Genomic DNA, 24,363 nt, shown 5'->3' with positions numbered 1-24,363 from the left:
CATTTGGATGACATGTACATTTCATTTAAATATTTTTTTATTTTTAAAAGAAAAACAAATTCGCAACTAAGCATTGAACTTTTTCAAGTACTTAGTTTTACTTGCGAAATAATTAATTTCAGTTTTAAAATACTTGATTTGGTAAATGAGATACTCATAATGAGTATTAAAATACTGGATATTCGAATATGTAAAGTAAGTTCACCAAGTACTCACGTTTCCATCCAATATGCATTTGGATGACATGTTCAAGGACTTTTCAGCAGCCAAAAAGCTTTGAAAAAGAAAAAAGGCTTAGAGCGAAGATTTAAAGATTTCCGGACAATGTTCTTCGAGAGAATATCTCGTGATAGGAACGAGTAACTTAATCCGTGGATTTACAATTTACAGAGAAATATGAAGTCGGATATACGTCGATAGTCATAGTTCAGTAGGTCGAAAGCTAGTGGATTTAATAAAACGACATGCAATTCACCCTTGATAAATAATTAAAGAGATTTAATTACTTCACTGAGTTGAATTAGTTTGGCATAGCTTGAGAGGGCGTGTTCAATTGGATATGAAATCTCGTCGAAAGCATAGATCATTGTCGAACGAATTAAGTAGATTAGCGAGAGGTATGTGAACCGAGATTCTCAATAAATTCATTTCTCAATTGAACTTTAATCAATCATTCTAGCTTATTTATTTCATCATTTAATCCTTGAACCATTTCATTGAGTTTTTATTTAATAATCGTAGTAGTAAACAATCATCTGAAGTATCGCTGCTAAAAATTGAATAACTGAGAATAATACCTAATTTACTTGCGAAATACCTAATTTTAATTTTAAAATACTTGATTTGGTAAATGAGATACTCATAATATGTGATAGAATATTGGATATTCGAATATGCAACGTAAATTTAGTCATGATATGGTTTTTTTCAACTAAGATTCATTAGAATACTTATTAATGTCATTTAGAGAAAATAAACAGTTCATTACCTGATCGTGGAGTAAGAGTAAGTTGTTTGTAGATCAAAATAAGCACTTACTTTTAACAAAAATATAGTAGCATACTTGTCCCGAGTAAAACTAAGTTCTTATTTGTATACCGAAATAAATTGTTATTTTTATTTCATGAGAAGTGATGAGCAATGTATTGTTAAATTTCATTTGCATTGAAATTGCATCATAATGCATATCGAATATCCAATATTTTATTATCTATTTTAAGTATCTCATTTATAAAATCAAGTATTTTGAAACTAAAATTAGGTACTTATCAAGTAAACTAAGTATTTTAAAAGTTTCATGCTTAGTTGGGAATTTGATATTTTTTTTTTTACAAAATAGATATCACATGAGAAGAATATGTCATCCAAATGTATCTTCCGAGGAAAGACTAACACTTGGTGAACTTATGTCGCATATTCGAATATCCAGTATTTTAATACTCATTCTGAGTATCTCATTTACCAAATCAAGTATTTTAAAATTGAAATTAGATATTTCGCAAGTAAAACTAAGTACTTCAAAAAGTTCAATGCTTAGTTACGAATTTATTTTTTTAACAATAAAAAAATAATTAAATGAAATGAACATGTCATCCAAATGCATCTTGGATGGAAATGCGAGCATTTGGTGAACTTACGTTGTATATTCGAATATCCAGTATTTTAATACAACATTCTGAGTATTTCATTTACCAAATCAAGTACTTTAAAATGAAATGAACATGTCATCCAAATGCATTTTGGATGGAGATGCGAGAATTTGGTGAACTTACGTTACATATTCGAATATTCAGTATTTTAATACAGCATTCTAAATATTTCATTTACCAAATCAAGTATTTTAAAATTGAAATTAAGTATTGGCAAGTAAAATTAAGTACTTCAAAAAATTCAATGCTTAGTTGCGAATTTCTTTTTCTTTTAAAAATTAAAAAAATATATTTAAATGAAAAGTACATGTAATCTAAATGCATTTGGATAGAAATGCGAGCACTTGGTGGAACTTACATTGGCCTACTAGAATATCCATTATTTTATTAACTTTTATGAGTATCTCAATTAGCAATAAAGTATTAAAATTGAAAATTTGGTATTTCGCAAATATAAGTAAGTACTTCAAAATTTTCAATGCTTGGTTGCGAATTTTTTTTAAAAAAAATAAAGAAAATATCTAAATAAAATGAACATGTCATCCAATGCATCTTGGATAGAATGCGAGCATTTGGTGAACTTACGTTGCATATTCGAATTTCCAGTATTTTAATACCCATTCTGAGTATCTTATTTACCAAATCAACTATTTAAATCGAAATTAGGTATTTCGCAAGTAAAACTAAGTACTTGAAAAAATTCAATGCTTAGTTGCGAATTTGTTTTTTTAACAATAAAAAAAAATAATTAAATGAAATGAACATGTCATACAAATGGATCTTGGATGGAAATGCGAGCATTTGGTGAACTTGCGTTGGATATTCCAATATCCAGTTTTTTAATACACATTCTGAGTAATTCATTTACTAAATCAAGTATTCTAAATTAAAATTAAGTATTTCATAAGAAAAACTAAGTATTTCAAAAAAGTCAATTAGTTGGGATTTTTTTTAATACATATTCGAATATCTAGTTTTTAATACACATTCTGATTATTTCATTTACTAAATCAAGTATTTTAAAATTAAAATTAAGTATTTCATAAGTAAAACTAAGTATTTCAAAAAATTCAATTAGTTGCGATTTTTTTAAATGCATATTCGAATATCCAGTTTTTTAATACACATTCTGAGTATTTCATTTACTAAATCAAGTATTTTAAAATTAAAAGTAATTATTTTACAAGTAAAACTAAGTATTTCAAAGAATTCAATAGTTGCGAATTTGTTTTTTTTTTTAAAATGAATATTCGAATATCCAGTTTTTAATACACATTCTGAGTATTTCATTTACTAAATCAAGTATTTTAAAATTAAAAGTAAGTATTTCACAAGTAAAACTAAGTATTTCAAAAAATTCAATTAGTTGCGATTTGTTTTTTTAAATGCATATTCGAATATCCAGTTTTTAATACACATTCTGAGGTTAAAACTAAGTATTTCAAAAAATTCAATTAGTTGCGAACTTGTTTTTTTATATGCATACTCGAATATCCAGTTTTTTAATACACATTTTGAGTATTTCATTTACTAAATCAAGTATTTTAAAATTGAAATTAAGTATTTCACAAGTAAAAACTAAGTATTTCAAAAAATTCAATTAGTTGCAAATTTGTTTTTTTTTTAAATGCATTTTCGAATATCCAGCTTTTTAATACACATTCTGAGTATTTTTATTACTAAATCAAGTATTTTAATATTTAAATAAGTATTTCATAAGTAAAACTAAATATTTCAAAAATTCAATTAGTTGCGAACTTGTTTTTTTTAAATGAATACTCGAATATACAGTTTTTTAATACACATCTGAGTATTTCATTTACTAAATCAAGTATTTTAAAATTTAAATTAAGTATTTCACAAGTAAAACTAAGTATTTCAAAAATTCAATTAGTTGCGAATTTGTTTTTTTTAAATGCATATTCGAATATCCAGTTTTTAATAAACATTCTGAGTATTTCATTTACTTAATCAAGTATTTTAAATTGAAACTAAGTATTTCACAAGCAAAACTAAGTATTTCAAAAAATTCAATTAGTTGTGAATTTGTTTTTTAATAAAAAAATATTTAAATTAAATATACATGTCATCCAAATGCATCGGGATTAATGAGTGGAAAGAGAAAATGTACAACAAAAATAAATATTTATATATTTTTATTAATTAAAAGGGTAAAAATGTAAAAATACATTAAACATGTAGTAAAAACTAAGGTGGTCTTTTGTCAGGTACTAAAATACAAAAAAATTCTGTTGGGTACTGAATCTTAAACAAATCATGCACAGATGTATTTTTCTCTAATTTACCGTTATTTTATCTCATTCAATTAATTAGAAGATAACCTAAACTCATTGATAACAATCCAACCACAACCATACTCGTCCATTTCCTCCAAATTTGCCCCATTTTCACTCCAAGAACAGATCATGTATGATCCAAGAACACACGATCGCCAAGGTTATAGTTATATCTCCGATAATTTCATAGAAGATGTTAGAAATTCATCTCAAGATGATGATGGCGGTAATCATAGCAACACGTGCGGCGAAAAATAGTTATGTTTCGGCCTGAACATCATCGGGAATCCATGGAAGCTGACGATTCTGGTGTTTGCTCCCCACCCTTATGGAAGAACCATCCAAGCCCACCAAAAAGTCCCTCAGAGCCCCTTTTAGGGGACCATAATTACAGGTCTTTATCGCCAAATTCAAGAACACAAGCCATTGTTAGGGGGCAGTGGGAGCTCATGGAAATGGTGAAGAACATGCCGAATCATCCTACGAACTTACCTTAAGAGACCTTGTCGAGAATCCCACCTCGGATCAAACGGGAACAGCATCGCCGAAATATGAAAGATCGTCGAGAAATCCGCAGCAGAGGGAAGGGGTCAAGGTGAAGAAGCAAGAGAGTTACAAGAAGCATGAAAGAAAATGATGAGAAGCGGGAGTTTTGAAAACAAGGGGCTGTTTCTGAACATGGTGTTTCCCTTTTCCTTCAAGTCCAAGAAAAAGAAGGGCTTTTCGAGTAACAATAGCGGCAAAGTTTCTCCCAAGCCTGAGATAGTAAAGGGGGTAGCTGAAAAAGATTGGTGGAAGAAGAGATTCACGGGTTCGGGCGACAGTGATAGTAGCAGAACGAGTAATAATAGTGGCAGCAGCGGCAGCAGCGACAGTAGTGGCCGCCGGAGCACCAGAGAAACTAGGTATGTCAAATTCTGGTGTTTCTTTTGACCTTCTCAGTGGGGGATGCACTTTGTTGTTCTTAACTTGATCAAGAATATAAAACCGTGAAGAAATTTGTTGATTTTTTTTTGTTTAAAAAAGTGACTTGGAACTTGAAACTGTGGGGCAGACTGGGCAGTATGTAAGAATTAAGATGAAGATTTGGTATGCCTCTGTTAGTTTCACTTCCTAAAACAGAAATAAAATAAATCCGTCCCTATCGAAAAGATAAGCTTCATTGATTTCATGACAATCAAGTTCTGAAATTCTGCGCAGAACAAAGCATAATAATGAAGAATATTTTTATTGTTTTCTGATGCAGAACAAGAAATGGCTTCCTATCTGGGTGCTGGCCCTGTTTCATCAGTTCCAAAAGAGAAAAGAACCTGTAGATTAGAGGAATAATCCCTTTCTTTATGGTTTTTTTAATGGTATATTGATGAATATACAAGTTTAATTTTGAGTGAAGCGCTTTGAATAATCAGAGGTTTTGAATATATAGAGAAATATTCAAAAGGGATTACTTGAGTGAAGCATTTGTACATTCTTTTATTTTGTTGATGATGAGTTTAAAATAATTTATTTGGCAAGAATATGCCCAGCCTGCAGATTCTGCTGGATATTGTTCTACAAATTCCCAATATAAAATATAATATTGGGACCAAATGTAAGAAATATAACCGACCTTGCATGGGATTAGGAAATTAAAAATTAAGTTTGTTCTTCTTGTACAATCCGCAATATATTTAGGCCACTTGCATCTTTGAAATATGTACTCTCCACTTTTTTCATGTGAAGTTTCAAGAAATAAAAAATCAATTTTCTAAAAAATATTATTTCCCACCATTACCTCTTCTGAAGACTGAAGATCGCGTATCTTCAGATATGATTTGCCATTGATTTTACTCATCGTATATAGTAATGCTAAAACTAATGTAGAATCATATATTTATTTTGAATGCTATGGCGATTATTGACATTTATAATGGTAAAATTGTGAATAACGACAATTTGCATTACATCTATTGAAAGCCGATAGACATCAATATTCGTCCATATAGCAATAACAATTTAACTCGTCTTCAGATCATTGTTATCTGCCATTCAAACTTTGATGTCCACTGATACCTAAAAAATGCGATCCGGTCGTCCCCCTATAATTTTTTGAATTGCCCTTCATCTTGGATTCCAGAAGATCTTCTATCATGATATTTATGAACAAAACCAAAATAACCAAATAATTCATCCAAATATCTCTATTTTAGATCCAAAGGACTGGACCGACCCCTAATACTACAAACCAAATTCAACAAATTACGAAGCAAACCCTCCCAGCATCTATGGTTTCATAAGATTCAAATCATATATCTTTTACGAGCTCATAATTACCGTGACTAGGAGTGTTGGCATCTATACTTCAATTACACAATTAGATAGATTCAAATCCTAAAATCTTGATCAAGAAAATCAAACTGGTACCAAGAGATGCCGGTATCTAAATTTCTGTAGTTCGATATGGATGGTAATGATTTACGTTGTGTACACCAGCAATGTCAATTTATACCATGACATCAAATTCAAAGCGTGTGAAATGTTTGGATTTATATCCGCCAATGGTGTGCCCGTAGGTGTCATTTATTCCAAGTTGGGACTCCTGAGGTCAAATGATCAATAAGGCCATACAAGTGTGTGGCGCTAGGCTGATCATTAATACGAATCATGAGCTATGAAGTAGAAATATTTAATGGATCCTGGACCACTTTTCTCATCAGGGAGCCATCAAATTCAAGTAGAAAATTTAACTCTGCGTGCCAAAATACTAGGCATAAACCTAAACCAACCGGCTACCGAAATATCGGGAATATGCAAAAAATTATTGAAAACCCAGTATTTCCCATGCCAGACATACTATCCCTTAAAGTAGTAGAACATGTATCATTGATAAAGCTTGAAGAAAGTGTAAAGTGAATTCGAATTTCACACATCAAATTTAATATATATATATATATATATATATATATATATATATATATATATATATATATATATATATATATATATATATATATATATATATGACATACTATCCCTTAAAGTAGTAGAACATGTATCATTGATAAGAGTGGGTATCACGTGAGACCGTCTCACGGATCTTAATCTGTGAGACGGGTCAACCCTACTCATATTCACAATAAATGGTAATACTCTTAGCATAAAAAGTAATACTTTTTAATGGATGACCCAAATAAGAGATCCGTCTCACAAATACGACCCGTGAGACCGTCTCACACAAATTTTTGTCCATTGATATAAAGCTTGAAGAAAGTGTAAAGTGAATTCGAATTTCACACATCAAATTTAATGTGTATATATATATATATATATATATATATATATATATATATATATATATATATATATATATATATATATATATATATATATATCGGACAATGTTCACTCCAACTCCTACGGTGCTAAATTTCTTCAAGAGCTAAATATACTTATTTAATAGCATACTTTCCGCGCGCATGTGTGTATATATATAAGTTATACTTATTTAATAGCATAATTGTTAATAATAGTGATATTTTATTAGTATTGTTACTTCCCAAAACCAAAGGCAAATCTCAACTCATTATCAAACGTGGAATTGCACCCACAATTTTTTTTTTAAAAATAAAGTTGAATTTAGATGAATGAATTTGAAATCTACGAATTTCAATTATATTTTTATTGATATCAATGAAATAATAGAAAATATCATAAATATATATTACTTATTTACCATATTATAACACAAAGCAAAATGAATTTCAAATGTATTTATTATTGAGTGAATTTGAAATCCATCATAACTAATATGAAACATTATATAAACATGAAAGACGTGGATTTAAAGTTTATGTTGTTCTTTTTTTAATTGTACAAAAACATTTGAAATATATGGATTTGAAATTCATCGATCCGAACACAAACTAAATTATTCAATTATAGTAAGATATTCCATCTTTAATACTACTCTAATACATATATATATAGATATCATCATCATCGTTCAAATATAAAATTTAACTTGGATTTGACGAAGAAACAATATATGGAAAGGAAAGGAAAGTGTTCACACGATTTTAAGAATTGTATTATATGGAAAGGAAAGGAAAGGAAAGTGTTCACACGATTTTAAGAATTGTAACGTCGCCAATCCAAGATGAAGAAACGAGTCCAAAAATATATATTACTATTATTAAGAATCTTCCTAATAGAGACAAATATTTGGTCGGTTTTTTGTTTTAGCAATTTTGTCCTCATTTGATATCAAATTTACATTTTTTTTTATTTTTTAATTTCAAAAAACATTTTTGTTTTTTTTTTAAATTACAACAATTCAAATAACAATTAGTATCTCGATAATTTATCAAATTTCACTTTAGTCCATAAATAATTATAAAAAAACTGTACACACGCATCGCATGTGCAAAAAATCTAATATATATAAAAATTCTGTAGGACACGGTAGTCGTGCTAGAATTCAGAGTTTAAGACCCGCTTTTGGGGTGGGGTCGGCCGCTGACAAAAACGCGTTTTCAAACCTGCATTCTTTTACCATCTAGTCAACATATTAATAAAAGTCAAGAATAAAGAAGAATCTAAGAGCGAGTGTCTAACTTCGGTTACCATTGGTCTGTCTCCTAACACGAGCACGTGGGAGGTTAGTTTATCATGGAAAATTACAAGGAAGTGTTTGGGAGAACTAAGAATACTTTGTGTATTTATTTGGTGTCATCTTTGAAACTAAAGCCATTTTAGATATAGAAGTCGTAACTTAAAAATCATTTAATAAGTGTAATTTTTAAAAAGTGTTCTTATTTAAAAAATAGAAGTTGTTTTGACATTTGTATGAATGATAAAAAATGTTTTTCTTTTTATTATTAAATAGAATTAGAAGTAGGAACCCAAAATTTAGAAATTGTGTCTTATAAAAACAATTAAATAAGTGATTTTTTTAGTGGTTTTTGTAACTAAACAATATATTTTTGAGAATTTTTTTTAAAATAATGTTTTTAGTTCGTGGACTTCTCTAATCAAACACAGTATAAGCTGACTTCAATCCAAGAATTTTAAAAATTATTTTTCTATGCATCAATGTTTATCTTTGACCTCACATAAAATTTTTGAATCAATGATGATTGACCATTGGATCTATCATGTCCGATCTTATGGTAGCTTGAACTAAATCCAGTGCTTTATAAAATGTTAGGCGGTAGACGTACACCATCCGTCTCATAGGTGCCTAAACGGCCGTCTAGACAACTTATTTTTTAAACATATATTTCTAATTCTATCTTATACTTCATATTTTTATTTTTCCAATACCTCATATGTATCGGATTCAAGATAAAAATCATGTGACATTAGTTTGAAGTACAAATTATGGTACATTTTTTAAAAAATAAAATTTATTAACAAATATGTTAGTATGATATTAATGCATTTGAAATATTCTAATAATAGAAATTAGGATCAAAGCGATGTGCTTTCAATTTTTTTTAAACAAAATGTTTTTTAAATAAGTATTTTATTCCGTCTAGGATAGACAGGTTCCCAGAGCGCCGATTTATGCAGCAAAGTCCAGATACATCTTTTGTAAAATTCGGGACGAAAAGCAATCGTCAACAATTTAGACGATACTACGTGACGTCTTTTAGAACACTGACCAAATCCTATCTGTTATCATGAATTTGGAGTTTGAGCTAATAAATATTGCATTTTATTTTACACTGACCAAACCCTATCTGTTATCATGAATCTAGAATCTAAGCTAATAAATATTGCATTTTATTTTACATTTAAATGATATTTATTATGTATAAGATATTTAAAAGAAAACATTTTTCTTGTATATCCATTATGGTTATTGAATTTAAAAAAAGGTTAAATGAAACTTATTGAATTTATTTTGGAAGGCTATACGGCCACTTTCACAACGTACCAAACGCAGCCTAGATCAAAATTTCATACTGATATTTGTTTCGGCGCAGTTAAAAAGCTCTGAAAGTTGGAAATTTGACACAAACATCCTCGAACCAAAACTCTCACAAAATTTGTTTATCAAGAAATCTTTTCAATTATTTCTCCTAATATATCGCCGCACATACGAAATTGGTGATACAGGATTTAGAATTCAGATTTCTTCCTCTCTCCCTGTGGACTGAACCAGACTCGAGGGTTTCTGAGGGGTAATCTTCTCAAGATCCTGATTATATGCTCCTTTTGATTCTCACGATTCTTGATCTTTGTGGTTGTATTTCGAATTGGGTTTTTGTGTTTCCAGAAAGGCTCGATCTTTTGTTCTTTTCTGTTGATTTTGTTTTAATTATGTACTGGCGCATGATGTTGGACTCTGGTTTCCGCATTTTTGGTTAGATGTTGGTCTGATTTCTTGAATTATACTTTCAGAGTTACTCATGTGTATGAACTCTACGTCGATTGATCTTGTTTTTTCCCCTGATTTACTCGTGGATTTAGAGTTTTTCCCTTTTGGTTTGTTGTTTAGAACTTGTGGTGTTTCTGCTTGGATATTTATTTATATCGTTGTACTTTTTTTGCTCCTCATAATGTGATGTTAATCGTGATACAGACGAACGCCAAAATGGTCTTGTTTATATGCTTGTCTGAGTTGACTTTGTTTTTTCATTTTCCCAATTATTTCAAGTATACTATTCGAATCACTCACACAGTTGTGATCTGAGTTTGTTGACATTGTCTCATGTTACTGTAAGGAGATGGGTCTTATGCCCTCTTTACCGGACAGAATAAGCTTTTTTTTTTGTGCAGATAAGTGCAAACCTGATGTTAATCAGAGTGATTGTTTTTAAATTGATGATTTGTTTTTTACGTCTTTCTCTTAGGAAAGTGAATTGATTGTTTAAAAATAGGCAAATATGGCTAACGCGGCAGCTATTGCTGAGAGGGCCACAAGTGATTTGCTGATTGGTCCAGACTGGGCTATTAACATAGAGCTGTGTGACATGATAAATATGGATCCCAGGTGTGTTATCTTTTACCTTCCCTAGTGCTTGTGTTCATATTTTTACTTCTGTTATATCTTCTAATCCTTGATTCTTTTTCTGCTTTTTTTTTGTTTTTTCCTCTTTTATATGTTGTTGCCACTTATAGTATACACGGTAATAATCTCACTTTTTGTATTCTAATTGCAGTCAAGCGAAAGATGCACTGAAGATACTAAAGAAAAGGTTGGGGAATAAAAGCCCTAAAATACAGCTCCTTGCGCTCTTTGTAAGTATTTATTCTGCTATCTTCTTTGTTCTGGAATGTGCTTATACAAACCTTTGAATATTCTAACTTTACTAGCTTGACAAAAAGTTATGGATTCAATTCTGTTTACCTCTTCTGCTAACTTGCAACTTTGCATTTGTAAGTTGTAACTAAATATGTGTGTGACTGCCGTAAGAAAAAATCATATCAGCCTTACTGCATGCCTTTGGATTGTTTATTGATTCCAAATTGTTCATTTCTTTTTGTTTATTTTTCTTGTAGATCAAAGACTATGCTTATGTTAATCTAAAACTTTACTGTCCTACTTCATGTGATTGTTGGATCTGCGTGCGGGTATAAACAACATTTCGCATCATGCTTTTTGTTGGACATAATCTAAATTTAGAAAAATTAGATCCAATATCTGGTTCAGAATTATAGAAATAGCACTCAGAGTCAGGGACCTCGAGTTGCCTCTGAATTCTTCTTGTTCCTACTTTCCATGAAGTCCATAAACTTTGCCCTGTGACCAAGGCATTAAATCTCTGGATAAGATGGCAGAATTCTTCACTACAAAGTCAGTCTTTCCAGTATCGGTTGTAGTGGAAGCTGTGAACAGAAGAAACTTGTAATTACTGGAATAACAATCTCACCATTCAATCATATGCTCTTTGCTTGATGTTCAAATATGACCTGAATCTTTTATCATCTTAGTGGCATATGTTTTGCATGTGTTTCTGTATTGTTGCTTGTAATTGTGGCTATATATGATGGTATCCTAGAAAAGCTGTTCATATGTATCAATTTATGATTAGGTGCTAGAGACTCTTAGCAAAAATTGCGGGGAGAATGTTTTTCAGCAGATAGTTGAACGGGATATTTTACATGACATGGTCAAAATTGTAAAGAAAAAGGTGATATAGATCTCTCCTATGTTTCTTTTTTTTTTAGTTATTTTAATCTCCGCATGTCTATTCATCTGCCTTTTCATTTGTATTGCAGCCTGATTTAAATGTGAGGGAGAAGATTTTAGTGTTGATAGATACTTGGCAGGAAGCTTTGGAGGGACCTAGAGGAAGGTTTCCCCAGTATTATGCTGCTTACAATGAACTGAAGGTGATTTGTTTTTGTTTCTCTCTTTTCTTTGTCGCATAAAGTAAGTTGAATTAAACTATATGATGGTAGTCTCACTGAAATCTATCCCCGAGCTTGAATAAAATTGATACTTTTTCGAAGCTGTTTGATATATGGCTTTAAATTATCTGAAAGAAACGCTTACATTGTTGCAATTATTGCCTTAGGACTTTGTCACAAAAATAAAACCACTGCAGAGATGCAGTTACTTCTCTCCATCACTAGTATTCAGCTGCTGGAATTAGAATGAACGAGTTCATTCTGTCATTCAACTTTTTCCTCCCAATATTCTATTTTATGCACGTACAAACTCTTAGTTAAGCTTTGATCTGGTTATCTGCTTCTGTTTGCCTTTCCATCTCCTTTTATGTTAGAGCCTTTGTTAGCTGCCAGGTAAACTTTGATTTGGCCGTCAATCCCAGCCTTTTGAATGTTTAACGAGCTCAAATTCATTTGATTAATCAATAGCACACATACGTAATCATGAAATCTCGGGTAGACTGCAGAATCGAACAGTTAGATTGATGACTAGCCTTTGACAAGGCTAATTGGTTCTTTGAAACTGAGTTGGAGAAGATAGGAATAAAGAAGTGAGCAGGGCAACTTTTAGGTACAATATTCTAGTGAGAATGGGGTTTACTTTTTTTCTCTGGTGAGTTGGGGAGGCCAGACGGAGGATTTTGCACTTTATTGGAATTTTTTAGTCATAACTGATCGGGTCACTTGCATATTGAAATTGCAGTCTGCTGGAGTAGAATTTCCACCTCGAGGGGAAAATAGTGTGCCGTTGTTCACTCCGCCACAAACCCATCCAGTAGTTCATCCTACTGTTTATGAAGAAGCTGTTGTTCAAGCCTCGCTCGAGTCTGATGCTTCTGGACTCAGGTATGTTTTCATTTATTTGTTGTATCCTTCTGCTAAAATCTTTATTTTGGATGGCAATAGTGGAGGTAGGACCCCGTGGTCTTTTGGGGATGTGGGGGGGGGGGGGGTTTGATCTTGAATCATTTTGAAAGCAGCGACCCAATATATTGTTTTCTGGAATTTGATGGGATCAAATATTATTTTTCCCAAGCACAAGGTACAACACAATTGACAGAGGTCAATGGACCCCTTCTCGCTTCTTTCAAGCTGCCTCTTCCCATGAATATCATTGTTTGCTCATTCTGTATGCAGAGTGGACTTTTCAGTTCTGCCGTTTAAGCTCTTGAAAATAGGAACAGATTCTCAAAGCATATGTGTTCTATAAACGCCATTTTCGCTCGATCCTCATCTGTAACTTAGCATGCTGTTAGTGGCCTGTCATGTTACCTTCTCAATTTAGTTCATCCTATCACTCTGTCTACTATATTTATATTTTTCCTGCATTTGCTTCTGTTGGAACATTTGTTACATGCTTAAAATAGCCAAAAAAATAAACAAAATGTACCAGTCTGACTGGGAGGAGGATCTAACTTACCAGATTTGAGAAGAACATTTTAAGACATACTGTTTTTTTTTGTCATTTTAATTCCCGAGTTTCTTTTGTTCACAAAAATTCTAACTTTTGAATTTCGTATATTCCTTTCGAAAAATAGCTTGCCAGAAATTCTGAATGCTGAGGGACTTGCAGATGTTCTAATGGAAATGCTGGATGCCCTGGATCCAAAAAATCCTCAGGTTGAACTTCTTGCTTGTTTTATTTCACCTGCTTTCTTTTGAATTGAGCTTTTTGCTTATTTTATTGGTTGTCACATGTTGCTCTTTTACAAGTAAATTACTAATGGCGACTATCTTTCATTATTCTTTCTGTGTTTCTTGGCATGGGGAGAAGGCGTCTCTCTCCTTAACAGCATTCATATAAGATTTAATGTAATAGTACCTATTTTTTGCTAAAAAATAATGCCTTTAAATGTTTTGACAGCCGACCCATTGGTCCTGCTCCTACTCCACCCCTGTGTAAATTCTTGGTCTGTGTAATTCTATGTTACACTCTGCGACTTAATGAGGTTTAAGTTTGAAACCTCTTTGCAATTACTGCAGTAGAAAGCTGAAATGTTATATTTCATCGCTTTATTGTTTTTGCGACCTGTCAAATGCTATCAGGACGTCGCTTAGTAGTTATGTTTGTGAATGTCTAGTTTATTATTTGACTCCTGATCTGTTTGTTAAGCTAGATGGCCCCTGATTTTGATTTAAACGTAATAAATTCCTAGTATTTCTTATAAAAGCATAAAAGGAATGCCGAAAATTGTGAACCACTTGTACTTGAATTTTTTGGAGTTTTATTATAGGGTATCAAGGACGAGGTTATTGTTGACTTGGTTGAGCAGTGCCGTTCGTACCAAAAACGAGTCATGGCTCTTGTGAATAGTACCTCGTAAGCTTATATATAACTTTTATTATCTTTTTAAGTCCTTCCATATTAAGACTATTGGTTAGTATTTGCAACTGCCTTTTGCAGAGACGAGGATCTTCTATGCAAAGGGTTGGCCTTAAACGATGATTTGCAGCGAGTTCTTAGCCGACACGATGAAGTTGCCCATGGAAAACCTGCTGTTTCAGTGGCAAATAGAGAGCCTCCTGTTGCACCTCTTTTGAATGTGAATCACGAGGATGACGAAGCTGAAGATAATTTTACTCAGTTAGCGCATAGGTACCCTTCATATAGCTACTTTGTTTTGTCCAATGTTCTATTCTGATATTTAACGGAAATGGTGCGAGTGTGATTCTTCTCGCCAAAAAAATTTTTTGGGCTCCTCTGAGATGTTAAAACTAGCCCAGCAGGAAGAAACTGCTAATTCAGCTCATTTTCATGGTAGACGATGGAAATAATTTTCTGGTTCATTTTCATTGCCGTTCTTTCTTTTTGTTGGAATATTTTTTTAATGAGCATGTTAAGTATTTTACATAATTGTAGATCATCAAGGGATACATCCCAAGGGTTAAGACGAAAGTCACCAGTTGCCAAGAACGAACCTGTGCAGATCAGCCCCATTCTCCCTCCACCACCCTCCTCAAAACCAACCAGTGCAGATTCTGGCTTGGTCGACTATCTCAGTGGAGATGTTTACGAGTCACAAAATTCCTCAAGAACAACTGGATCTTCAAGTTCTCCTATTCCTGCTCAATCAAGCAACCAAGGCTCAACTGCGCATCATAGTCCGAAGCCGGAGCTATCTTCCTCACCTCCCGAAGAGTTCATAAATCCCACAGCATCGATGTTTGCTCCAAAACCAACGTACGATGAGCCTGCTCCTACGAGCAAATCTGCTGACCATTTGCCACCGGCTCCTTGGGATGTTCCATCTGGCAACCTTCCACCCCCACCTTCTAGGTATAACCAGAGGCAACAATTTTTCAGTCAAGGTGGTGGTCGTTCTGTTTCGAGCAGTGCTGGATCTGGTTCTTCTTATGATAGCCTAATGGGGAATACGCAGAATCTCTCCCTTAACTCACCTGTACCCACCAAGCAAGAAAAATCGGACGATGCCCTTTTCAAGGACCTGGTGGATTTTGCTAAATCCAAGTCAGCATCACCTAAATCTAATCGCTCATTCTGAGCTGGAGAGAAATTAATGGATCGGTATAAATTTTTAAATTGATATTTTTTTTAATACATCATTGTGAGTATTGAATAAATATGGACCTCTTGCTGTCACACTATTATTGACTTGAAAATGTAGTATCTTTTGTGTATCTGGATAATTTGTAGTCGAGATGAACACTTTCAGTGCCGAGTCTGTTGATGTATATTGATTTGGTTCAAGAGTCTGTTGATGTATATTGATTTGTTTCTTTCTTGAACCGTATCGCACATTCGGATATATATGTATTTATTACTCTGTTCTGTTCTGTTCTGTTCTACGGGTATCATAGACCATTGCCTTTACATGTGTGTGACGGTCCATTGTTCTATCACAATTGGTATATTCAAGTGCATTTTTGCACGTGTTAGAATTTTCTGACTTCTTCCTTCCGTAGATTTGAGAATAGTACCTTTCGGCTTGTGCTTCTCTTGTAGGCTAACCTCGACAATATTCCCATTTTGTGTTCGCTCTCGAGAATGATTGATTCAAATTATTGTAACAAACCGCTTCATAAGCTACTTGCACATCTCCGCCAGCACGATGTGAGACTGGTATTGCTTTCAGACGTCTTCATCTGGTATTACCATAGAAGCAGACATCTTGTCAAAGTTCGACTAAAATTATGAGCAGGTTGCCAACTCGGCAAGAAAAATAAGAAGTAATTCTGGAGTTTGTCAACTTCTACAAACGTGTTACGCTAGGTATTTCATATTTTTATGCAACTCTCCAGTGAAATTCAACCAATTGAGCAAGAACGCCGCAGCTGATGCACCAATTTGTGCATTGAATTGAAAAGTTTGTGTACAAGAATTGTCAATCAATATTTCATGCTTCCATGCATATAAAAAAGTCAAATGACAACTGGAAATGATTCCTCGTAAAATGGAGACTCGATTTTGAATTCCATTGTCCGTCCAACCGTGTGTCGAGAAGTTTCAGAAGTGGCAGGTGGGGAGCTTCACTTATCGTGTATTCAAGAACTATAGCAGCAAGGCAAATATAGCTCGAAAGATTGATTTTGGAATATCAGAATTTTCCTTGCTCGCAGATACATATCCATTTATCTTCTCCACTCCTTTGCCCTGACAAATCATCATATTCGACAGCAAATGGGAAGTGTCAATTGGGTATAATAGAATTGTCAAGTACTCTACGCAGAATACCACTAGTGTGTTTGCAATGGCCAGGTATGTGACTACGTGCACTTACCAGAACTGCATCCCGGAGGGGTCCCCAACATTCCATACGATTGTACTTCAACGAGCTCGAATGAAAGTATACTCTAACCACAGCATCCATCAATTCTTGATGATTTCTGAAGAGATCTGCATCTCCATAGAGCACAGCCTCAAGAACCTGGATATTATGTCGAATTGGACCCTTTACAATGCTACTTTGTCTGTGTCACGGATCTTGGAAAACAGAAATGAAATCCATGAACTTACCAATGGCAATTCTTTGGAAAATATGTGGTATCTGAACTCTGCAGCCATTTCAGATAGTGAATTTGGTCCACTCACATGACAGTGGACATTCAAGAACAAATTGCGATTCACTTCTGTCCACTCAGCTACAACATCATCTTTACTATACCACCCTTTTAGCTACATTAACAGCGAAAACAATTGATTCTACATAGAAATAATACTCATTGATGGGTCAAACCGGACTACTATGGTATAAAAGGCGATGTTACCTTGTCACGGTGGATAATGTTCGAGATTGTTAACGTTAAATTTGCCGTAAAATCGCAGTGTGAAAGGGTGTAAGTTCTTGGCACAATTGTAGGTGGTGTGACAACTTCTCCCATAAGTAAGACTTCTAGCTTTGCTGCTTCAAATCTTGCCGGCGGACCTAGAAGCCTTGCTGCCTGTCAAGAAGCGTACACCAAGAAACGCTCAGACAACCAAAATTTTTAGAGATGTAAAATAGAAACCTCCATCCCATTTATACAGCATTTTAAACACACTGTTGTTACAATTTTATGAGTGTTAGTTTATTTAGATCCAACGTGATTCACTTCAGTTTTCTTGAATTCACCAAGCTACCAGCAGCTCAATTTTTGAAGATTAAAACACATTTTCAAATCCCAAAACAAAGAAACTGCCAGACCAAGGAAAATAACCTGGAAAACAAGGGCATTGTAAGATGGTCTTGGATCACTCAACACGTGAGGCAGAACTGTAGCAGTGACTGAATTCTTGAGTTTTCTTGGAGAAAATCCTCGGTAACAAAGCTGAGCTGCAACAGTACAACTGGCCATAGAATGCATAACACATTACTCATCCTCTTACAATGGCCGCATTCCTTCTTGAAAGCCCACTGCTAATTCTCCAGCACCACTATCCTCGTCTCACCGTGAGTACGTGCGTAAATCGAGAGAAAGGGATGAAGAATACGTGTATGTGGACAAGAAGCAAACACATGAAAATTTTCAAGTGGAAACATTGTTTTCCGGGTTATGTGGGTCCACAAAATCCACCACCAACCAATGGCACAAGTCCATTTACGCATGTGGAGAAAGGATGCGTGACGTGTCCAAGTAGAATTCTTGGGCCAGCCTCTAGAGGCCAAACTTGCCTTTAGGGCACATCCCAACGAGGCCCATTTCTATCTATTCTTTATTTAATAATAATTATATATATACTAACAACTCTTTACACACGTTTCGTGTTTGCACAATATTTTTATAATTAATTATATTCAACTAAATGGATCAGGCTAGGGTTAGAAAATTTTAGAAACTTGATAAATAGTTATGGACTTTATGTAATAACACAAGTGAAATGAATACGAAATCAAATAAAGAATTAATAATTTCAGATTCTCTGATTATTAAACTTGAGGGGAAAAGGTGCAATATTCCTCCTAGGTCCAACTCCTCGTTGCCTAGAAAAGCCTCTTTTAATCGAATGATTAAATTACTAATTACACATTCTAATCTCAACCAATCTGTCCCAGCTTCCCAATATTTCCGTTCCATTTCATGTGTTTTCATGCAATCAAATAATATTCAGCAAGATTTATTATTTCCATATTGTTATAGTAATAATATTTCTACTTCCAAAATTTCGAAGTCCCAATTTCTTGTTGACATGAAGTAAATAGAATAGTTTACCAATTAAAATTTTATCTAATTTTCAAAATACTCTGTCCAACGCCATTCTAAAATAATTTGGATAAAAACCATAGTGTGGATCATTATGAAATCAGACTTTAGTTTCATCAATTATTGGGCCATAGGGTAAGTGAGGGGAGTTTCTCTTGCTCCACCACAACTGGCATTAATTATCTTTAATTTTAAATTTTCTTTATCGAAACTTTGATCATGCTGATAGAAGGAATAGACAAAAAGTGTGAAGCTTCAACCTTTTGAACTGTGGGTTGTCCCCTAATCCAATGGCTACAACTATTATCATAAAGCCTTTCCTCCCTCATGTTGGCATGATTGAATTTCAAGAATCACAAGTGATGTATTCATATCTTCTAGGTCTATTTTTTTTATGGGAGTAATAAAAATGAGGCACGGTTATTTTCTTGGGTGTACCAATCTTGGTTGTTGCATACGCATGTGGTTGATTTATCCAAAAAAAGAAAAGAAAAAGAAACAATATCAAGTTTACATAGAAGCAGACATCGGACTCAATAAACAACAAAATCACCAAGTTTCTTATGTGACTTCTATACAAAATTTCGACTGAAAAACATTAAGATAACCTTTGGTTTATTCTCAGATCCGCTTGAAGGGAGAGTTGCTAGATAGTAGACCTAAGTCTGCCCTTGGACATAAAAAGATTAACGTCCACCTAAGTAAGGAGGATAAAATGGAACTCTTGTCGGGTCTAATGCAGTGAGATCATTCCTCATGTTGCATTATTAACTAAGGAAACGCCATAGTTTTTATTTTACTGGTTAGGTAAGATGACAAAAGCAACAAACAAGGAGCTGCAAGAATCTTTGAGTTATATATTATATTGCCTCTGTCTCCCAAATGTTTCACCTTTCCTTAAACAAACAAGTTGGCAGCACTTGTAAGATTTCATGTCTGCTGCCACAACCTGCCTAAGAAAGCATCCTCAGAGAAATAAAAGAGGCTCTGAAGAATTTTTGGAGCATTCATCATGTCAGTATCTTGGAGGAGCAAGTGCATACTCCTGAGTTTTCTGGCTCTCATTCTCGTCACAGAAGCATCGAGGTTGTCTAATGCACACATGTGGGGGCAAATGCTGCCTAAGAAGCTGCCATCTCCATCTTCAGCTCCATCGAGGGGGACAAATTCTGCAACCAAATCTTTGAAAACTGCGGAAACTGATCGGATACTCCCATCTGAAGGTGGAAAAGTTTAGTGTACCAATAGATTAGGTAGGTTAACATATATTTCTGGAAATTGGTTGGAAGGCATTTTCTAGTTTGTGTACCTAGTGTAAATTGAAGGTATAATGACAATGCAAGTGATTGATAAACGTTGTAATTTTAGGAACTAGCTTCTGCAATTCCAAACTTCTAACTCTGAGAATTAATAAAATTAACTTGCTTATTTGAATAAGCGCCTGAGATTGACGAACATATCAATACATAGTAACTTTAAGATTCTAATTTGTCATTTACAAGCAGTTGTCTATATTCTTGAGTTTGGTCTGAGATCCTCTTGCTCATAATGGATTCCGTTGCCATTTCATAGTAGGCCTCTACACCATCGATTCTGTTGTGCATTTTTCTGCTAGCTTATCAACTTCTGTTGGGTGCTCATCCTTACAACTATTTGGCAAACGATGGTCTCATTGCCCTGATCCAACATAAAAAAATTCACACGTTCAGGATGACTCCAAAACTGTATCCTTTGACAAAAGTTGACGTGCTCAGAGCTTGAATTGACACATCCAGCTACGTCAATTTGAACCAAGTATGGTAAGGTGCTGTCATGCTCTAACTCCGATGACTTCTCTGACATCCCAAACTCGAGTGTGGTGCGCTTCTCGAGACAACCTGGGTAGAAGTTTCTGGGAGCTTGCATGAGAGCCCGGTTGCTCAATTGCCCGGGAAGAAAATATTCCGGGCATCTCCATGCCTGACTGATAAAGAAAGTGATTTGCATATTTGATTCTGTTATGGGCTATCCATAGGGGTGAGTATTCGGTTAATTCGGTTACCGACCGAACCGAATTAGCCATAACCGAACCGAACCGAAATATTTAGCCATAACCGAACCGACCGAATTAATTTTCATAACCGATGAAAACCGAACCGAATTAAAATCGGTTAATTCGGTCGGTGACCGAATTAACCGATTAATTTTAAAAAAAATTGTGATTTAATTTTAATTATATATGTAATTTTTTTTTTTAACACTACACTTTACACAAATGCATAAAAACATAAAATCACACACATTCCAAATGTATAAGTTTTATTTGAACACAATTAATACATACTATATCGATTTTAAAATTAAAAATTAAAATATTTATAAAAATTGAAAAATAAAAAAAAATTATTAAATAATAATATTTATTATATCGGTTAATTCGGTTAACCGATTTCAAAATTTTGAAAACCGTAACCGAACCGAATTAACCGATATAACCGAATTTTTTTAATTTGAAAACCGAATTTCCGAAATAACCGAACCGAATTTCCGAATTGACTCGGTTCGGTCGGTTAATTCGGTTTAACTGAAATTTTGCTCACCCCTAGCTATCCATACAATATCCCTTGTTATCCATGACCCGAACTCTTATTGGGGTATCGCCAGTTACTATATGTTGGCACTTAATTTTTTTCAAGGCATTTTATCACAATTTATTTGTATGAAAATATTTATATAAAACAAAATATTAAACATTTAAAATATAACATGATTAATTAATTTGATTGCTTACAACATCCACTTGTGCTAGGTCTAATTGAAATACGTTTAATTGATTTGAAATTGGACGCCAAGTAGCAGGAAATAATTAATTATTTAACGGTGGCGTAGCACTTTGCTCTAAATCAGGAGCCCATAAGGCATAACAGCCATTTTAGACAAAATGTCTACGTTCTCATTTTAAATAATAAAAAAGAAATTAGATTTTATATAGCTAATGAAGGAAAATATATCAACTTTTTCCTTACCGGAAAGATTAATATAAAAGGCTAAAAAATAATTTCAAATGAAACCAATTACCTTTCTAGATGTATAATGAAAATAATAATAAAAAAATTTATTCTTTATGATTTTGTCTCTCTATGTTGTCAATCAAATATCAGTTTTGTATATTTCAATATTTAACAATTTTCGTCTTTTTTTATGGGAATGCCGATGTGGCATTATTAGAGCAATATCGGTATCATATCAATACCATGTCGGAAAAAAAACTAAAACTAGAACAACAACAAAAGAAAAAAAAAGAACTAAAATTGAAGTTTGACAATATAATAAAAAAAAATGGAAATAATATAATATAAAACCAAAAATTCAATATTCCGTATAAAAAAAACTATCCCATTACAATTGAAGAAGAGACTGAAAGTTTATAAAATTTAGCTTATCGACTTACGATATATATGAACCATTAAAAGTTCTTCTTTTTTTATTTTTTTTCATCGTTATGCTATCTAAAGTAGTGAAAATCAAACTTCATTACGATCGTGTCCCTTGTTCAAGAAGTGACAAAAACCGCAAGAAATCAGAATTTAACAATCAAACTTACGGAACAAGGTAAAAAAAGGTCGACAAATGATAGTGCAGTTTGCAAAAAAAAAGTAAAAAAAAAAAAATGATTGCTTTGCCCATGTAACCGTTAACCCAACGGGTTAATAGTCCGGCAACAAATTTCAAAATCCGAAAAAAGCAACACACAAAGTAAAAGACCCCTTGATATTATTTCTTTCCATTTCTTTAAACATTTTCTGTCTGACATAATATATAACAATAACTACTTTTTTGGTCAGCATCAAGATTTCCAAATCCAAAAAAATGGGTTCTTGCATTAGCAAATGTACGAGAAGGAAGAAGTTGAAAGAAGATTGTAGCTGCAGCCATGTTCATGACAAGCTTGTCATCTCCCAAGATCATCCCAACTCTTCAATTCCAAGTAACACAACACCACCAACAAAATTAAAGCCAGTGATTACACCATCACAATCTTCTACATTTTCTCTTTCGGATAATAGCAAATCATGTGCTACGATGGCTTCATCAATATCATTTTCATCATCTTGTAATTCTTCTTTGGTTTTGATCGGTGCGAAAGATCGGTCTTTTTCGAATGAGTTTTTGTGGTCTTGTGTCAAGGAGAGTCCACATAGTATAGGGGTGAAGCGAAATCTTGAAATTCCCAAGAGAACTCCGCTCCAAAATCTCGACCCTTCGATAGAATTCTCACCATTTGTTACAAGAACAAAGCTTTCAGTTCAAGAAAACCTTGCCGGTTCAACTCCTAAGAAAAGAGCTCGTGAAAATTCACCAACTCTGGTTCGGCAAAAGAGCTTTAGGAAAGAACAGAACAGAGGGCTCAGGCCGCCTTCTCCGAGCCGAAAATTCAACGGAGAAAACAACAACAGTTTGTTGGCAGATGAAAACTCGTACAAAGGCCCTATTTTCCCCAAGGCTAGTGCCACTGATTCTTTATCATATGGTGTGAAAAAGGAAAGTTTTCGGCCTCCAACCACAAGTCCAAACCGTGCTTTCGCAATCAAGCGTAATGTTTCTGTCCCGAAAATGGATGCTTTTAGTAAAAAGATTGGCGGTAATTATGGTGGTGGAGAAGATATTCAAAGCAGGCCAGGGTTGGATATTGTGATGGAGGACGACATAAACAATCCACTTATTGCTTTAGATTGTTTTATTTTTTTGTGATGCGAGCTTATATCAATTTTTTCTTTTGAAAATTTCTTATCATATTTTTGGTGCTTGTATTTTGTGGCTTGTATTTTGTGTTAATATGGGTTTGTGGTTATAGTGTGTTTCTTGGAAGTTGTTGTATGCGCGGGGAATAACGTCATAATTTTTGTAGGTGCAAATGCAAACGTTTGTAATTTGTTCCAATTGGAATATCGACAATGTATGTATGGGATTGTTACTTCTGATCTTATTATGCAAGTTGGTCCTGTATTACCCAACAAAGATAGCCTAAAAACTAATTTGAAAATAATTACCAATTATTAATCAAAGCTTCCCATATTTTCTATACTTCCTAGTCTAAAATGATGTTCGTTTATACATTTTTATTGATTGTTTTGATTATAAAGCAAAATAGAACTTATGGGAAGTTGGATATCTGCCCCATCTCGCCTTCAGTGCTCAAACAAGATTTTGTTTTTTTTTAGCTAAAATATTATATTTATATAAGCACACAATGCGTATAAATGATCATTAATATATTTACATATAAATAAAAAATTTGGTTTGATTAAATTGGTAGTTATTTTTAAGAAATATTGGTTATTTTGGATAAATCTATTCGGTTTCGATTAATATTGATTATTTTGGTGAGAATGAGTCTCATGTGAGACCGTCTCATGTGAGAC

General features: G+C 33.4%; 3 protein-coding genes and 1 long non-coding RNA gene across 4 annotated transcripts; 3 read left to right on the top strand and 1 right to left on the bottom strand.

The window, feature by feature from the left end:
- The first annotated feature begins 3,963 nt into the window (after positions 1-3,963).
- LOC140828087 (uncharacterized) lies at positions 3,964-5,448 on the top strand. Its single transcript, XR_012117112.1, has 2 exons — positions 3,964-4,851; positions 5,193-5,448. It is a non-coding gene; the product is annotated as an uncharacterized lncRNA (long non-coding RNA).
- Positions 5,449-9,893: 4,445 nt separating this feature from the next.
- LOC140825694 (TOM1-like protein 3) lies at positions 9,894-16,031 on the top strand. The gene is made up of 10 exons (XM_073187603.1): positions 9,894-10,110; positions 10,783-10,922; positions 11,092-11,170; positions 11,965-12,063; positions 12,152-12,265; positions 13,026-13,168; positions 13,861-13,942; positions 14,557-14,642; positions 14,727-14,918; positions 15,183-16,031. The coding sequence occupies exons 2-10, from the start codon at positions 10,816-10,818 to the stop codon at positions 15,823-15,825; spliced, it is 1,545 nt and encodes a 514-aa protein (XP_073043704.1). The 5' UTR covers positions 9,894-10,110; positions 10,783-10,815; the 3' UTR covers positions 15,826-16,031.
- Positions 16,032-16,233: 202 nt separating this feature from the next.
- LOC140825695 (magnesium dechelatase SGRL, chloroplastic-like) lies at positions 16,234-18,275 on the bottom strand. Its single transcript, XM_073187604.1, has 5 exons — positions 17,978-18,275; positions 17,549-17,722; positions 17,298-17,456; positions 17,062-17,208; positions 16,234-16,934 (listed from the first exon to the last, which is right to left on the bottom strand). Exons 1-5 carry the CDS (start codon positions 18,122-18,124, stop codon positions 16,833-16,835), a joined length of 729 nt encoding a protein of 242 aa, XP_073043705.1. The 5' UTR covers positions 18,125-18,275; the 3' UTR covers positions 16,234-16,832.
- Positions 18,276-22,761: 4,486 nt separating this feature from the next.
- On the top strand, positions 22,762-23,877 carry LOC140828086 (uncharacterized). The gene has a single exon (XM_073191064.1). The coding sequence runs from the start codon at positions 22,811-22,813 to the stop codon at positions 23,690-23,692; it is 882 nt and encodes a 293-aa protein (XP_073047165.1). The 5' UTR covers positions 22,762-22,810; the 3' UTR covers positions 23,693-23,877.
- The last annotated feature ends 486 nt before the right edge of the window (positions 23,878-24,363 follow it).

Source organism: Primulina eburnea, chromosome 3 (genome assembly GCF_022965805.1).
Source record: "Primulina eburnea isolate SZY01 chromosome 3, ASM2296580v1, whole genome shotgun sequence".
NCBI classification, from domain to species: Eukaryota; Viridiplantae; Streptophyta; class Magnoliopsida; order Lamiales; family Gesneriaceae; genus Primulina; species Primulina eburnea.
The sequence above is the reverse complement of the archived record's forward strand: the minus strand, read 5'-3'. Positions and strand labels throughout refer to the sequence as shown.